Source organism: Mauremys reevesii, linkage group 13, assembly GCF_016161935.1.
Source record: "Mauremys reevesii isolate NIE-2019 linkage group 13, ASM1616193v1, whole genome shotgun sequence".
Lineage (NCBI taxonomy): Eukaryota > Metazoa > Chordata > Testudines > Geoemydidae > Mauremys > Mauremys reevesii.
In genome coordinates, this window is record NC_052635.1 from 5,302,511 (window position 1) to 5,320,557 (window position 18,047).

Here is an 18,047-nt window from a genome sequence, read left to right on the forward strand (position 1 = left end):
GCCCCGGGGATCGCTCGCTGTGATCCCCCAGGGGACCCTGTTACTGCAAAGTCCTTCTCTCTGGTCACACTCTCCCAGGGGTGAATCGCCCCTTCGTTTTACTGCTCCCCAGTCACTCACTGCAGGAAGCGCCGTCCACGGGGTGCCGTCGATCCCACCTCTGCCACCAGTTGTCACGGAGTGTGGGGGACCCAGGCCCTTCACCCCCGTGCTCTCTATGATTCACCAGGACTCTCAGCCAGCCAGTAAAGCAGAAGGTTTATTTAGACGACAGGAACACAGTCCAACACAGGTCTTGCAGGCCCAGATAACCAGATCCCCCCGGTTAGGTCCATCTTGGGGGGCCTCACAGCCCCCTCCCCCCCGGGATCAGAGCTCGGTCTACCTGCTCCCCTCTCTTCTTCAGCCCACTTTCGTCTCCCAGTCCTCTCCGGCCCCTCCTCTCTCCTCCGCCTCCTTCCTTTGTCTCCCCTGGCCAGAGGTGTCACCTCCCCTCCCCCAGGCCCAGCTCAGCTCACAGGTTGAATTCCTGCATCTTCACCTAAACCTCTGGCTCTCCCCTCCCCCGCACAGACAGTCTGTGCTTCCTACTCCATCACAGGCCCTCCCAGCAGAGCCAGGCCTGGGCTGAGCAGAGTCTCCTGGGGCTGCTGGGCACAGACAGACCCTGTGGGGGTCTCCATCTCCCAACCTGCACTTCCCAGTATCGCCACAAGGAGGCCCCATGAGTCCACCCCTCTACAGCCAAGGATGGGGCGGGGGGAGCTTCATATGGGGCAAGGGAGCTTTTGGGGCACTGGGTCTCCAGAGGTGTCAGTCGTCCCTGGGTCCCTGTGGAGACAAGCAACATGCAGACCATACTGCTTGTCTGGGGGTCACCAGGGCTGATTGAGAGGGAGGGGAAATGGGGGGAAAGAGAGGGATGGGGTCCCAGCAGGGTTGGGCGGCAGGAGTGGGGTGTAGGGTGGAGTCCCAGGAAGGTTAGGGGCCAGGATTGGGTTATTGAGTGGGGTCCCAGGACGGTTAGGGGGTGGGGGAAGGGGAGTCTGTGTTACAGACACTCAGAATTTGGGGCTCTGACCCCATTGCTCCCTACCCTGGGGTGACTGACCCCCCCCCTTGCACCCCAGCTGTTGCCCTCCTCTTTCTCCACCCTGCTGACAGTCCCTCCTTTCCCAGATTCCCAGCCGCCCACCCCGGTCCCGGCTCCCCCAGCCCCCGGCCTGTCTCTGAGCCCCCCGAGTCCAGTGAGGGGGCAGCAGGTCCAGCTGAGGTGCTCTGCTCCGAGGGGCTCCGGGGCCCTGGGGTTCATTTTCTATGAGCAGAGGAGTGGGAGCTGGGAGAGGCTGTGGTCCCAAAGCAATGGGACCTGGAGGATCAGCACGGAGAACAGTGAACTCAGCCGGACTTTCACCTGCTCCTATCGGGTCCAGAGCAGCCCCCCAAGACAGCCCCACTCCCAGTCTCGGCTGAGTAATGCAGTGACCTTGCTCCTGACAGGTAATGGGAACCGGGGTCGAGATCTCGGCTTTCCTCTTGCTGCAAAAGGAGGGTTAGGAGCCAGGACTCCTGGGTTCTCTCCCCAGCTCTGGGAGGGGAGTGGGGTCTGATGGTTGGGGTGGGAGCTGGGAGCTAGGACTCCTGGGTTTCATCCCCAGCTCTCAGAGGGGAGTGGGGTCTAAGGTGGGTTGGAGCAGGAAAAGCTGTTAGAAGACAGGACTCCCAGGTTCTGTTCCTGACCCTTCCACTCAGTTGGCTGTCACGCTGTGTGCCTCAGTTTCCCCTTTTGTGAAACAGGGATGTAACCATCTTGACCCCCCTCCCATAGGGCTCCTGAGGCTTGAATTACATCCCTGCCCTTTGAGCTCCCAGGCGGCGCTTTCCCCTGGGTTGTCAGGGAGAGAGACGGGGGGTCGGGGGGTGAGGGAAGTATCTGGTGGTGGGAGAAAAGGAACCAGAAGGAGGTGGGTTGGGTGTTCTCAGGATCAGCTGAGGGGGCTGAGGGCAGGGCCCTGGTCACTGATTCCTCTCCCCGTTCGCTCCAGAGCCCCTGCCAGCCCCTGTGCTCTCTCTGAGCCCCCAGCACCCTGTGAACGTGCGGGGAGAGCGGGTGACCCTGGAGTGTTCGGCTCCCGGGGGCCAGGAGGTGGCTGGATACAGGTTCTACAAGAGACATCGAGGCCAGGCCCCCGAGGAGCTGCCTGCAGGGGCCACGGGGCCCTTGGAGATGCTCACAGTGGAGATGGGAGATTCCAGTGAGTACAGCTGTGCCTATTGGGTCCTGCGAGCCAGCCGGGAGATCCCTTCCCGGGAGAGCCCCCCCGTGCCTGTCGCTGTGATCGGTGAGTCTCACTAGTCTGGCCAGGAGGGGGCACCAGGTAATTCTCCCCCAGCAGCCACTGGGACATACTGGGGCCAGAGGCCCCCACCTGCTCCGCTTTACTCTCTGGGCCCCAGGCAAGGGGAGAAGTGTGTGTGTGTGTGTGTGGGTGGGGGGTGCTGGGAGCCAACAGCCAGGACTCCTGGGCTCCATCCCTGGCTCTGGGAGGGGAGGGGAGTGGAGGCGAGTGGTTAGAGCTGAGGGGCTGGGAGCCAGGACTCCTGGGTTCTCTCCCTAATTCTGGGAGGGGTGTGGGGTCTAGAGGTTAGAGCCGAGGGGCTGCGAGCCAGGACAACTGAGTCTCATCCCTGGCTCTGGGAGGGGAGTGGGGGCTAGTGCTTAGGGCTCGGAGCCAGCACTCCCGGGTTCTATCTTAAGGTCTGGGAGGGGAGTGGGGGCTAGTGGGTTAAACCAGGGGATGAGACATTTTAGCTGCGCTGGAGATACAAACTCACCTGCCCCATCCAGCCGGCCTTTCTCATTCCACTCATTTCTAGCACATGTCATACCAGGACCATCCCTGCCGCCCAGCTGTGGTGAGGAAACCTCAGTCCCATGCTAGCTACCGCCCGCACCTCTGGAGGTTGGGTCTGGGTCATGCCCCGGGCAGTGGGGAGTGAATTTGGGATCTGGGGATGGCAGAGCATGAGCCGCCTTGGCTGGATGAGACCCAGCTCTGTTAGATGAGGCTAGAGCAGGTTCACCAGCAGGGGACACCCCCCAGCTCAAAGCCTCCTCCGAGCCGGCACCCCATGGTTGGCTTGTCAGCTGTGGCCGTTTGAAGGCGTCTCCTTGGTGAGATGGGGGCAGGTGTATCTGTAGGTGACAACTAGCCGTGACCCTGTAACCTAAAGGTGATGGCTCCCAAAGTGCACTGACCCACAGTGGGCTGGGTACTCCTGAATCCCCTAGGACTCCTTCCCCCTCACCATCTCTTTCAGGCCCCCTGCCTGTCCCTCAGCTCACCGCAAGCCCAGCACACCCGGTCTACGTGGTGGGAGAAGCCATGGCTCTGACCTGCTCGATTCCTGGGGCTCCCACGCTGGCCACGGTTCAGTTCTCCAAGGACGGAGGGGAGCTCCCCTCGCCTCTGCTCAACGACAGCCCCACACTGCAGCTCGCCAGCATCGGCACGGGGCACGCCGGGACCTACTCCTGTTGGTACCAGAGGTGGGAGTCCGGGAGAGAGATCTCATCCCCCCCCAGTGGGGCCGTCGCCATCTCCGTGCTGGGTGAGACCATGTTCCCCGCAGGACCCGCGGGCAGGAGCCTCCAGCCTCCGCCGCAGAGCGACTCCCTGGGCCGGGGACACGCTGGGAGCCGAGGGTGGCAGGGAAGAGGCGAAACAGATGATTGATAGGGACCATCACCATGAACAGCCGGGGGTGGGGGGGTGTCCCTGCTGGAGGGGCTGGGGCGGGGGGGGATGTGAGAGGTCCCTGCTGCCCCCTGCTGGAGGGAATGAGCCCTGCTTGGTGTGTATGAGAGAGAGAGAGAGAGAGAGAGAGAGACAGACAGACACAAAATACTACTGCTTGTGGGGGAGGGGGTGTTAGAGAGAGATAACAACCTACTAGTGCTCTATGTCTGTGTGTGTGTGTGTGTCCCTGTGCCCCGTGCTGCAGGATATGAGTCCTGCTGTATGTGCGTGTGTGTGTGTGTGTGCTAGAGAGAGCGAGCAACCTACTATTGCTGTGTGTGTGTGTCCCTGTTCCCCTGCTGGAGGGTTAGCGCCCTGTCCTCTGTGTGTGCACGTGCATGTGTATGTGTGTGTGTGTGTGTGTGTGTGTGTGTGTGTGTGTGTGTGTCCCTGCGCCCCCTGCTGGAGGGAATGAGCCCTGCCCTGTGTGTGGGTCTCTGCTGCCCCGGCTGGTTTGGCTTCCCCTTGTCTCATGTTGTCCCCTGTCCCTTTTCCCCATGTCGCCCAGTCCCCCCGGCTGCCCCCCAGCTCTCTGTGTCCCCGTCCCATCCCGGCTACATCCCCGGTGACTCCATCACCCTGACGTGCTCAGCTCCTGGGGGCCACAAGCTGTCAAAGATCCAGTTTCTCAAGGACAGTCAGAACCTAGATTCCCAGATGCCTGGTCCTGACCCACTCCAGCTCAGCCGCGCCCTCCAGCTGCCCCCCCTGGCCCCATCCCACTCCGGGGCGTACAGCTGTGGGTACTGGTTCCTGGAATCGGGGCGGGAGATCCCATCCGGGCTGAGCGACCCCGTCCACATCCTGGTGCAGGGTGAGTGAACGGCCCTTCGGAGGGTGGCACTGGGTGGAGAGAGAGAGAAGCCGCTGACGGGGCTTGTCAGGGTCCCCTGCCCACTCTGAACTCTGGGGTACAGACATGGGGATCCTCATGAAAGACCCTCTAAGCTTATTACTACCAGCTTAGGTTAAAAACTTCCCCAAGGCACAAATCCTTCCTTTATCCTTGGACGGTATCGCTGCCACCACCAAGTGATTTAGGCAAAAATTACCCCCCCCCGCTTCACTCGGCTGCCCCGTAGCGGACCTATGTCAGACAGGAGGAGGCTGGGTGGGGCGTGGGCAGTGGGGCTCAACACTGGGGTCTAAATACACCGGCTCTTACAGCCTGACCCACGTCGGGGGAGCAAAGGGGGAAGGAAGGGGCTGTGCAATAGCAGCCAAAGGAGGCAAGAGAACAAAGGGGATGAGAGAAGCCGGGCTGGGCTCGCTGGACCTGGGCCATGGGGAGAAGGTTTCTGACCTTTGGGGGTTGGGATGCCCTGGACAGGCCTCTGGCAGGAGCTGGGGGGCAAAGACCCACCATCCCCAGCTCCCCCTGTGCTGCTCGGCGACCCTCTGTGGCCAGAGGCCGACACTGAGGCACATTTTCCCCTCAGATCCCCCCCGGAAGCCCTCGGTGTCCCTGTCTCCGGACTATCCAGCCTACGTGGCTGGAGATAGGGTGGAAATTAACTGCTCGGCTCCCCCCGGTGCCTCCCCGGTGCAGTACGGGCTCTACGAGATCGGGGAGCCGCTAGGATCCCTGACGGGAAACGCTGGGATTTGGTGGATGGATCTTGAAGCCAACAACACCAGAAACTCGACCTGGTCCTTCTCCTGCGCCTACATAGAGCTGATCCAGGGGAGGGCACTGACTTCCCACGCCAGCGACCCCGTCTCCGTCTCCGTGCTCCCAGCACCAGCCGCCCCGTCCCTGTGGCTCATCCCACCCCTCCCGCTCTACGTGACGGGGGAGACGGTGACGGCCGAGTGCGTCGTCCCCGCTGGGCCCTTCGTCCCGCGGGCCCACTGGGTGCTGAGAGACGGGGAGGCACTTCGAGAGCCGCCGGGGCCACAGCTCCCACTGAACGTCACCCCCAGCGACAGCGGGACCTACCGGTGTGGGTACAGCACAGAGCTCCACGGGCGCCACCTCCGCTCACCCCCCAGCGACCCGGTGCCACTGAGCGTGACTGGTACGGACCCCCCCAGCCCCTGTTCTACATGATAGACAGTCCTCCCCCGCCCCCCGCTGCCTCACTGCCCATTATACAGTACAGCCGCCCCCCCACTCCCACCCTCTGCTGCCCCTAGTGCCCATTAGATGGTATAGCCGCCCCTTCCTCACCTCTCACCCGCTGTCCTCTTCCCCACGTTGAGCATTGTGGTTCCCTGTTGACCCCTGTCTGTTGCTGCTCCCCCCAGATCCCCCTCCCCAACCAGTACTGAGCATGGATCCCCCATCTGGAGTGGTGAGTGAGGGGCTCCCTGTGCTGATCACCTGTGCAGCCCCCGGGGACGCCAATGAGAGAAGGTTTCACTTCTACAAGGATGGAGCTGAGATCATCCCCGGGGACGCGGGGTCTGAGATCAGCACCACAGAGCCCAGCACCGGCTCTATGAACTTCTCTGTGCTCAGCATCCTGCGAGCCAGTCCCAGCAACACCGGGGAATTCAGCTGCGGGTACGAGGTGAACATGAGCGGCAGGTGGATCCCGTCCCCCAGAAGCCAGGCCTTGAATGTCACCGGGAACTTCACTGTGACAGGTGAACTCATAGTTTCCAGCCCTATCCCATATAATCCAGTCCTTCTATATCCAGCTTCCTGGATAGTGGCATGTCTGGATCCCAGTACCCCTCATGGGAAAGAGTCAGAGAGTTCAAGGCCAGAAGGGACCATGGGATTGTGTAATCTGATCTGCTGTATAACACAGGCCACCACCTTTGTGGGATAGGCAAAGAGGAAAGGAGACTGACTGAGGGCTGGAGAGGGGCAGTTGAACCCTACCAAGCCAAGCGGGGGAGTCATCTCCAGCTGGGCGTATCTTGGAGAGATCCCAATGCGCCTGAAATTTCAGGAGCGATTCCCCTCTGTCCACAGCCCAGTGCGTCACTTTCCCGTTGGCCAGAGACCTTGCAGTGGGGGGCTCTTTCTTTGTCATCAACACCCTCATCTTCTTCATCACCCACCGCTGCTGCTAGAGTGAAGGTAGGTGTCCCACTCAAGGCTGGCTGCCTCTTGGTGCTGCATATTTGATGTTCAAGTGTCAGGTGCTTTATGGCGAGAGCCAAGAGGTAAGAAAGGAGGGGACGTATCAGCTGGAGGAGGAGGAGAAAGACCTGGATGCATTGGTTGATCACAGGATGACAATGAGCCACCATAGAATCATAGAATCATAGAATTCAAGATCAGAAGGGACCATTATGATCATCTAGTCTGACCTCCTGCAAGATGCAGGCCACATAAGCCGATCCACCCACTCCTTAAGCAAGCGACCCCTGCCCCATGCTTCGGAGGAAGGCGAAAAACCTCCAGGGCCACTGCCAATCTACCCTGGAGGAAAATTCCTTCCCGACCCCAAATATGGCGGTCAGCTGAACCCCGAGCATGCGGGCAAGACTCTCCAGCCAGACCCTCTGGAAAAAGGCTAACAATATCCTATCATTGACCCATTGTACTAATTACCAGTGTGGCACTTTATTGACCTATTGACTAAGCCAGTTATCCTATCATACCATCCCCTCCATAAACTTATCTAGCTTAATCTTAAAGTCATGGAGGTCCTTCGCCCCCACTGTTTCCTTTGGTAGGCTGTTCCAGAATTGCACTCCTCTGATGGTTAGAAACCTTCGTCTAATTTCAAGCCTAAATTTCCTGACTGACAATTTATATCCGTTTGTCCTCGTGTCCACATTAGCACTGAGCTGAAATAATTCTTCTCCTTCCCTGGTATTTATCCCTCTGATATATTTAAAGAGTGCAATCATATCTCCTCTTATCCTTCTTTTGGTTAAAGAAAACAAACCGAGCTCCTCAAGTCTCCTTTCATACGACAGGCTTTCCATTCCTCGGATCATTCTAGTGGCCCTTCTTTGTACCCGTTCCAGTTTGAATTCATCCTTCTTAAACATGGGAGACCAAAACTGCACACAATACTCCAAATGAGGTCTTACCAACGCCTTATATAATGGGACTAGCACCTCCTTATCCCTACTAGAAATACCTCGCCTAATGCATCCCAAGACCGCATTAGCTTTTTTAACGGCCACATCACATTGCCTACTCATAGTCATCCTACGATCAACCAGGACTCCTAGGTCCTTCTCCTCCTCTGTTACTTCCAACTGGTGCGTCCCCAGCTTATAACTAAAGTTCTTGTTAGTCATCCCTAAATGCATAACCTTACACTTCTCACTATTGAATTTCATCCTGTTACTAATACTCCAGTTTACAAGGTCATCCAAATCTCCCTGGAGGATATCCGATCCTTTTCCGAATTTGCAATACCTCCCAACTTGGTGTCATCCGCAAACTTTATCAGCCCACTCCTACTCTTGGTTCCCAGGTCAGCGATAAATAGATTGAATAAAATCGGACCCAAAACCGAACCTTGAGGAACTCCACTGGTAACCCCCCTCCAGCCCGACAGTTCCCCCTTCAATACGACCCTCTGCAGTCTCCCCTTTAACCAGCTCCTTATCCACCTCTGGATTTTCATTTTGATCCCCATCTTTTCCAATTTAACCAGTAATTCCTCATGCGGTACCGTATCAAACGCCTTACTGAAATCAAGATATATTAGATCCACCGCATTTCCCTTGTCTAAAAAATCTGTTACTTTCTCAAAGAAGGAGATCAGGTTGGTTTGGCATGATCTACCTTTCGTAAATCCATGCTGTAATTTGTCCCAGTTGCCATCGGCCTCAAGGTCCATAACCACTCTCTCCTTTAAAATTTTTTCCATGACTTTGCATACTACAGATGTTAAACTAACAGGCCTATAGTTACCCGGGTCACTTTTTTTCCCCTTCTTGAATATAGGAACTATATTAGCTAATCTCCAGTCAAACGGTACAACCCCCGAGTTTAGAGATTTATTAAAAATCATCGCTAACGGGCTTGCAATTTCACTCGCCAATTCCCTTAATATTCTAGGATGAAGATTGTCCGGGCCCCCCGATTTACTTCCGTTTAGCTGTTCAAGTTTGGCTTCTACCTCAGATACTGTAATGTCTACCCCCATATCTTCATTCCCATCAGTCCCTCTATCACTATTCCTTAGCCCTTCATTAGCCTCATTAAAGACCGAGGCAAAATATTCGTTCAGATATTGTGCCATTCCAAGATTATCCCTAATCTCCACTCCGTTTAAAGTTTTAAGCGGTCCCACTTCTTCCTTCTTGGTTTTCTTCCTATTTATATGGCTAAAAAACCTTTTGCTATTGGTTTTAATCCCCTTCGCTAGGTCCATCTCCACCCGGCTCTTTGCCTTTCTCACCGCTTCCCTACACCCTCTGACCTCAATAAGGTAGGTTTCTTTGCTGATCCCTCCCATTTTCCACTCCTTGTACGCTTTCTGTTTTTTCTTAATCACCCCTCTAAGACACTTGCTCATCCAACTCGGTCTAAAACTGCTACCTACGAGCTGTTTTACCTTTCTCGGGATACATGCCTCTGACAACTCCTGCAACTTCAACCTGAAGTAACCCCAGGCATCATCTGCCTTTAGATCCCTAAATATGTTAGTCCAATCCACTTCCCTAACTAGTCGCCTTAATTTAGTAAAGTTAGCCCTTTTGAAATAGTAAACCTTAGTCTCAGATGCAATTTTGATTATCCTCCCATTTATTTTGAAACTAATTAGCTCATGATCACTCGAGCCAAGGTTGTCCCCTACAACTATTTCCTCAACAAGGTCCTCGTTACTCACCAAAATCAGATCTAAAATGGCATCCCCCCTCGTCGGTTCAGCAACTACTTGATGAAGGAATTCATCAGCTATCACGTCTAGGAAAAGCTGAGCCCTATTATTATTACTAGCATTTGTTTCCCAATCTATATCCGGGAAGTTAAAATCCCCCATGATCAAACAGTTCCTATTAGTATTTACCTCCTTAAAAACATTAAAGAGCTCTCTATCCATATCCAGGTTAGATCCCGGCGGTCTATAGCACACCCCAATTACTATCCCAGGGGAGGCTCTAGTAGTTTTCTTCCCCAATGTGACCATTGCCCAAACAGACTCCGTATTATCCATTGCATTGCTAGTTATTTCGTTACATTTCACCTCATTATTGACATACAATGCTACTCCCCCACCTTTACCTTTGCATCGGTCTTTCCTAAACAGCACATACCCGTCCATACCTGTACTCCAGTCATGGCTACCGTTCCACCATGTTTGGTTATTCCTCGATATCCGGTTTCAATTCCCGGACCAGGAGCTCCAGTTCCTCCATTTTGTTACCTAAGCTTCTCGCATTGGTGAACAAACATCCTAATTTTTGCTGTTTGGCTCCTCTCACCCTTTTCACCCAACTTGGTAGGGACACAGTACTACCAGTATGACCTGTTGATGTAGTATCCGTCCCCCCCATCTTCCTTACACCTAACCGTCCCCCTCTGGCTATATCTGTTGTTCTCCTGTTGTTCTCACTCCCAATGTATAAATTTGGCGTGGAGAGCACCTGGACCTCTCCCAACCATCTCCCCACAGTGTCTAGTTTAAAGCTCTTTTAATCAGATGAGCCAGCCTTCCTCCTAGAAGTCTACTTCCTTCCCTACTTAGGTGGAGCCCATCCCGTGAGAACAGTTGTCTGTCTCCAAAAGCCTCCCAGTGCCCATACATCCCAAAGCCCTCCTTGTAACACCACTCCCTCAGCCAACTATTAATCATCACGATCCTGTCACCCCTTTGGCGCCCTTCCCTAGGGACAGGTAGGATCCCACTGAAGATCACCTGAGCCTCAATTTCCTTGAGCGTCTTGCCCAACCTGGCATAGTCTCCCTTGATCCTCTCTAGCGAGAATCTAGCCGTGTCATTCGTTCCTACATGAAGGATGATCAAAGGGTTCTTACCTGCTCCTCTTAGGATCCTTTTCAACCTCAGGTCCACATCCCTTATTTTAGCGCCCGGTAGACAGCACACCCTTCTGTTCTCTGGATCGGCCCTGGTCACAGGCCTGTCCAACCTTCTCAGTATGGAATCCCCAATCACGTAGACCTGCCTTTGCCTGGGGACAGTGCGGTCCTCTAACCTATCCTCCGTCTATTAGGCGGCACTTCATGCATACATAGTACTGTTCTGGGTCCCCTGCTAGGACCATGTACATACCACAGCTGCTGCATGCTCTCATCCTCAGTGTATCCTCCACAGCTTGGCTCATGGCTGCTGCTGTCTCAGCCGCGCTCGGCGTTGCAACCTGGGGACCACGGAGGACTCGGCGCCGCCCCCTTCCACCTCCCCCTGTAAACTCCCACTCAAACTCCCCTGTTAGCCGCCCTGTTGGCCGGCTCCTGGGCCGCTGCGATCAGCTGTGCCGCTGCCTGGCTGGGCGGCCGCTTTTATAGGCCCCCTCCTCCGCCTAGCTCCGCCCCCTAATCAGGGCTCAGCAGTCTGCCCCGACAGAGAGAGACACAAGCACCCCAAAGACAGACGCAAAACACAAAATACCTGGCTCCTCCAATGGGAACTCCCACTCAAACTCCCCTGTTAGCCGCAACCAATGTGATGTGGTTGTGAACAAGGGTAATGCGGTCCTAGGATGCATCAGGTGACGTATTTCCAGTAGAGACAGGAAGTTAGTACCATTATAGAAGGGATTGGTGAGACCTCATCTGGAATACTGTGTGCAGTTCTGGTCTCTCATGTTTAGGAAAGATGAATTCAAACTGGAAGAGGTGCAGAGAAGTGCTACTAGGTTGATCTGAGGAATGGAGAACCTGTCTTATGGGAGGAGACTCAAAGAGCTTGGCTTCTTTAGCATAACCAAAAGACAGCTGAGGGGAGATACGATTGCTCTCTATAAATACAGCAGAGGGATAAATACCAGGGAGGGAGAGGAATTATTTAATTACACCAGTGTGGACACAAGGACAAATGGATCTAAACTGGCTGGTTTCTAACCACCAGAGGAGTCAAGTTCTGGAACATCCTCCCAAGGGGAGCAGTGGGGGCAAAAAACCTAACTGGCTTCAAGAATGAACTTGATACATTTATAGAGGGATGGTATGATGGGACAGCCTACAATGGCACGTGGCTGATCTGCGACTGCCAGTAGCAAATATCTCCAGTGGATGGAGACAAGACACTTGATGGGGAGAGCTCTGAGTTACTACAGACAATTCGTTCCCAGGTGTCTGGCCAATAGGTCTTGCCCATATACTCAGGGCCTAACGGATCTCCATTTTTGGGGTTAGGAAGGAATTTCCACCAGGTCAGACTGGCAGAGACCCTGGAGTTTTTCACTTCCTCTGCAGCATGGGGCATGGGTCTCTTGCAGGTTTTCACTAGTGTAAATGAGGGATTCTCTGTAACTTGAAGTCTTTAACCATGATTTGAGGACATCAGTAACTCAGCCAGAGGTGTGGGTCTATTACAGGAGTGGGTGGGTGAGGTTCTGTGGCCTGTGAGGTGCAGGAGGTCAGACTAGATGATCATGATGGTCCCTTCTGACCTTAAAGCCTATGATTCTCTGAGCAGTGGGAGTTGCAGCCAGGGCTGTGCCCAGAGGGGCGGGGGCTGGAGGCAGAAGGGTCCTGCCCCAATGTGGAAGCGAGGTGCATAGTAGGGGTTGGAGTGGAGGGATCTGGGATCTCAGCAGAAGAGCAGTGCGTGTGGCACATCCCAAAGGGAGATGGTGCGGGGGGACATTTCAGATGTCGCAGCATCAGACTCAGAACTGGGCTGATGCCTTTTCATTGTTGTTATGTCTCTGTTACAGGTTCCCCGGGGAGCCCGGAGCCCAGAAAAGAAGTCTTGTTTTTCCCCAGGACCTCCCCTTTGGCTCTTTGCATTTTGGATCTGTCTCTCCACAGGGAGTGTCCCTGCCACAGACCCCACAGCAGCTGCCTGGCCTGGTAGAACCTTCCATTCATTCTCCCCTTGATGTGATCACCCATCGCCCATGGGCAGCTCCCTCCGACTCCCCTAGGTGGGAAGGATGTTCTTCATGAGCCGCTTCTCCCCGGGGCTCAATGTTTCCTTTCTCCTCCCAGCAACAGAACTGCGCAGTTTGGGACAGAAAGAGTCATGCCTTTCTAATTGAAATTGAGTTTAGTCCCTGTCCTTGGAGAATGAATGTTAATGGAACAGCAAATGCAGCGAGAGCAAGAGACAGTGATAAAGGTTAAGAATGGTAGGAAGTGTGTGTGTGTGTGTGTGTGTGTCGCTGTCACCCCCCTCTTGGAGGGGATGGGACCTTCTCCGTGTGTGTGTGTATCCCTGTTGCCCCCTGCTGCAGGGGATGGGCCCCGCTTCGTGTGTGTATGAGGGCAGCTGGATGTTCGGCCACAGGGGCAGGGCCCAGGCTGGGGTGTCTGAGCCGTGATTGTTAAAGGGCCCCTGATTTGGATTTCTGGGTTCTCTCCCTGCCCCTAACCGAGTGGCTCCCTGGATGTGCCGGGGCAGCCCCTCACGGCATAGCATCCCCTCTGTTCCCGATGCTCCATTCCCCTTCCCCAGTGCTCAGGGCATCGCAGAGGAGGGGAAGGTCAGGAGTGTGGACACATCGGAGCCCTGGGGAAGGAAGAGACAGAGTGAATGGGGTACGGGGGAGCCGGGGGGGAGAGGTGAATTCACATCCCCCTGCAAGGGGGCGCTACCAAGATATTAAACCAGCCCCTGAACCTGATCCTGATCATTAACCATCCCCTTTATTCCATTCTGCCCTGCTGTGCTGTATATGGGATGCTGGATTCTCCTGCATTGTGTTTCACCCTCTGCTTTGCGGCAATTCCAAAACTGCCGTCAGTTTCTAACACCCCCTTCTGCCCCAATCTCCACAGCAAGGGGAGTTAATCAGACACAAGACTTCCTCCCCCAGTCTTTGAAGATCCCTAGGAACTTCCATGCCCCAACTGTGGCGTGAACCCAGGTGTCCTGAGCACATCCCCAAAGCAGCTGATCCATCCTGCCTCTGAGCCCCACCTGCGGTGGCTATTGGATACGGGGTTCTCCTTCACTTCCTGTCCCATAGTGCTGCTCAGGGTGACTATGATGAGGGTGGAACAGAAGGGAACTGATGGAGCTGTGGAAGTTTGCACAGTTTTCCCCCATGGTTACGGCCCCAGCAGGAATGGCAGGTTGATGGAGCTAATGTGCATTTCAGTTTCTCTCATTTCCCTCCCGCAGACTATTTTCTCTGCAAGGAAAATGTGCTGAAAGTTATTTCTCTATCCATATATGTATATCACTAATGACTATGAAGTTATGAGAATTGTGTAATCTGGTTGGCACTAAAACATCCTGCTTGCTGCCAGGCGACTGGAGCAGGGCTCCTCCAGCCATGGGGGGTGGGAGCCTGTGGTTCAGGTGGGGAAGGGGGTGGAAGAGGTGGGCTGGGGACTAGCCCCCCCGAACGGGTGGATCACGTGCCGCCCATGCGCACCAGCTCCCTTTCCCTCTCCTGAGCTGGGTGGCTCCCAGGGCCCAGTGGAGGCAGCGTCTGTGCTGAACTGCAGCTGCCGGCTGAGGGAGGAAGGTGAGAAGTGCAGCCGGATGTGAGCAGGGGGAGGGGTTTCCTCCACGACTGGGTGGGCTTTGCAGCCTGGTTTTCAATTGCTGCTTGAAGGTATCGGCTCTGCAGCGCCTGGCAGGGACACTCGTTGGTTGAGAGGACAGCCCAGGTTCCATGGCCCATTCCTCTCAAGTACCCCCTGCACCCGGGACAGCTACGGACATGGCCCGGCCCTGTGTGGACGGATCCATCTGCCCAGCTCGGTGGGCCCAGCACGTCCAGCTGGACAACCCAGCGTGCAGCACCCCGGGGCTGGGCAGAGGGTCGTGCTGAGTGCACTGGCAGGCGCCGTGGGGCCGAGGGTCAGAGGCCCCCCAGTGTGGGAGGGGGGCCCTGTGGGGTCGCAGTCAGTGACAGGGCTGGGGGCTGGTATCTGTAATTGCAGAGGGTTTACACGACAGCCAGTGCTGGAGTCTGGCCAGGTTAGACCCAGCAGGGACCCCCAGACCTGTAGCTCAGTCAGCCCATCTCACTGGCAAATCCCAACCCCCCTCGCTCCCCCCATCCCGTGTCTCCAAACGTCTGTGGCCAGTGGAGATCGTGGCGGGGGGGAGAGCTGAGGCACTGCAGCTGAAAGGAGAGATGGATGCTGTGAAGGGGGCTTCTTGGGACCCCCCAAACCCTTCCCCACACAATGCCAAGCCCTCTGTTGAGGCCGTCAGTACAGGGAGCAGTCAGTGACCGTGGCGAGCCCGTCTCGCTGGGAACCGAGACCCCACAAACTCATCTCACCAACCAGGCCTCAGGCAGGGATGGTCTCCAGTCCCCATCCACAGGAGGCTGGGTCTGAGCTGCCATCCGTCTAATCACAGGGAAATGCAACAGGCCTCCCTCTGCGTCACACTTGCAAACCCCGCTGTGTGCTAGAGGGGAGGATCTCCCCACTCCAAGACCCTCCCCCACCCCGGAGGTAGCATCTCGGGGAGGCAGAAGAGATGGTTACCTGCAGGTGAGACCAGCTGTGGGACAGTCAGGAGACAGGCTGCGTGGGAGAGGAGAACAGGTCAGAGCCCCCGGAGAGGGGACACGGGAATGGAAGAGGAAGAGAGATTGTTAAGGGGGAGACGACGTTACGGGGGGCTAGCGTGGGGGCAGGAAGAACTCTGGAGGTGGGGTACTGCTGATCTTGGGAGGAAGGAGAAACGGTTGTCATGAGCCAGGGGTCACCCTGGCCAGGAATCTCAAGTGACGCTGCTGCTGGATTCCAGAGGAGACATCTTGCCCGTGGGGACCCCCAATGCTCCATCTGGAGGCATTAAAAGGTGAGGAGACATGCAGCCCTCGGCTCCAGTAGTGCAGAGAAGAGGGAAGCCTAAGGCTCTGACACAACTGCCCCCCCCAGAGACAATCAGAGAGGGAAGTATCCCTGGCCCCTCAGCCTGTGAAGCTTGGACATGGGTAACCCCCTCTTACTTATTTGGTTTGGAATTCCCCACCATGGGAAAGGCTTGGACTAAACGTACCCATTTGGGGATGAGAGGAATTGGCCCAGGGAGGACAGCCTTAAGCAGCCTTGGTTGCCAGACCACTGGTAGGCCAAAGGCCCCTGGGTTGGAGCCTGGTGGAATGGGGGAGAGGGGGGCTCCCTGCACCCTCCTTGGAAGTCAGGATAGATAGACAGAGGGATGGGGGCCGAGGGAGGCCACTTACCCAGCACAGGCAGAAGGTGAGTTAGCGCCATGCAGAGCCGGTCGCTCTGGGCTGGGAGCTGGGTTCTCAGCTCAGCCACCGGCCCCGTCTCTGCTTCGCTCAGAAAAGTGACAAACACAGGAAGTGCAGTGACAGCCCCCAGCCATGCCCCCCCAGCCGAGGGAGACGGCCCCTGCGTGGTTGGGTGTTCAGTAGCACCTCTGTATTCACAGGAAATGAGGAGGCAAGGGGAGCCGGCTGCAACTGGGCCGTGGGGTCGATTCCTGGACATCCCTTGCAACTGGAACCCCAAGGGGGGGGCAAAGAAGGCCCCTGCTGCTCACACGGGGCTTTCGTTTCAAAGTGTCGAGTCGCCGGGAGCAGAAGGCAGCTGGTGCCTAAGACAGAACCGATTCCAATCCTCTCCCATAGACCTGCCCTGGGGCTGGATTGGAGCCAGCGCCCCCTAGTGGGAAAGGCCCCGTGTCCATTCCCCACCACCCTGAGCCAGCCAGTCCCTGCTCTGGGGCCGGTTGGGAGCTGCCCCCCACCAGAGGGGAAAGTTCCATATTCTGTTCCGGTCTCACCTGAACCAGTTAGTCAGTGCCCCCAGTATGGGGCCGGACTCGAATCCACCGCAGGGCTTGTTACAAACAATGCACTCGCTCATCCCCACTCAGCTTCGCAATTTATGGGGCTACATGCCGAAAACCTCTCTCAGGTCTGGAACACAACCTAGCAATCCTGGTTGTGAGTCCCCCTCTGTTCTAACCCACTAGATCAGTGGTCCCCAACCTTTTTCCTCTGGCGGGCGCCAGATGACGAGCCACAGAGGACCGTGGGGGCGGACGAGCATCCGCCGAAATGCCACCGACAAGCGGTGTCATCCAGAGGCGTCGCCACCGAAATGCTGCTGAATTTTGGCAGATTTCGGCAGATGCTCGTCCGCCGGCCAGTACACGGGCGCATTTGGATGCCCCGGCGGGCACCACGTTCGGGACCCCTGCACTAGATCCTATTCCCCTCCCAGAGCTGGGGATAGAACCCAGGAGTCCTGAGTCCCAGCCTCCCCGCTCTCTAAGCACTGGACCCCATTCCCCTCTGAGTCAGGGACAGAACCCAGGAGTCCTGGCTCCCAGTCCCCACACAAGCCCCTAGACCCCACTCCCCTCTTGCGCCTTGGAGAACCCCTGTGGGGCTGATGAGGCACCATTCCGACACGCAAACACAGGCGCAGATCTCAGAAGCGCTTCCGGCTCCCCATGAGTTTTGTTGTACAGACAAAACTACACAGGGTCTTTTCAGGGGGCAAGACAAAGATGCCACATTTATTATGATAACAATTTGATTTATGACCAATAACTAATATTTTAATCCATATACACACACATTATACCTAATACCTACACACACACACAGACACACACACACACACACCCCAGATGTTCTGCAGCTGCTGCATAGTTACCAGCCCTGAACATAGCTTGAGTTCATGGCTTGAGTTTGCAGCTTGGGTTCGTAGCCTGTGGTGGCCAGGCCAGGCCAGGAAAGTCGGGCACAAGGATGGGCTGGGTCTCTGTTAGGCATGCACTGATGCCCTTCCATGTTGGCAGCAGAATGTTACCCTCCAAAGTCCCCCATCTCACCCATCCTTTTTGTAGGCTTTAGTTTGAATCCAGAGTCTCTAGGTCTTGCTGTGTCAGGCTGCCTCTGGGTTTGGTGATCGATCACCCGTCAATTGCAGGTGATTTTCATCCTGGGACCTGGCTTTGATCTTCCTTCTATTGCACCTTTTCTTTTTAGGGTGGACTCTGCTTACTTGGTTAGGGCTCTTGTCTGCATCTTGAGCCGGTGGTGTTTGAACTCCATTTCATCAGGACAGGCTGGGGCTGGAGGTTGAATCCATCACCCATCCATACCTCAGTCACACAGCTAACCTAAACTAATAAGATTACAGCAGGGTTTGCAGAAATGAAGGTTGGAGGAAGCTTTTACAAAACGCAGTGAGCGTTTTAAAATGGGGTTTGAATTACAATACGGCAAACAGTGAGAGAGGGT

General features: G+C 55.8%; 1 protein-coding gene across 2 annotated transcripts; it reads left to right on the forward strand.

Moving 5' to 3' along the window:
- The first annotated feature begins 1,010 nt into the window (after window positions 1-1,010).
- LOC120380560 (leukocyte immunoglobulin-like receptor subfamily A member 6) lies at window positions 1,011-13,377 on the forward strand. 2 transcript variants are annotated; one of them, XM_039498374.1, is made up of 8 exons: window positions 1,011-1,500; window positions 2,046-2,342; window positions 3,322-3,612; window positions 4,309-4,614; window positions 5,240-5,818; window positions 6,048-6,389; window positions 6,724-6,831; window positions 12,567-13,377. In XM_039498374.1, the coding sequence occupies exons 2-7, from the start codon at window positions 2,228-2,230 to the stop codon at window positions 6,822-6,824; spliced, it is 1,734 nt and encodes a 577-aa protein (XP_039354308.1). In that variant the 5' UTR covers window positions 1,011-1,500; window positions 2,046-2,227; the 3' UTR covers window positions 6,825-6,831; window positions 12,567-13,377. The 2 variants fall into 2 exon arrangements, with proteins under 2 accessions (XP_039354308.1, XP_039354309.1); XM_039498375.1 differs by lacking the exon at window positions 4,309-4,614.
- Window positions 13,378-18,047: the final 4,670 nt, after the last annotated feature.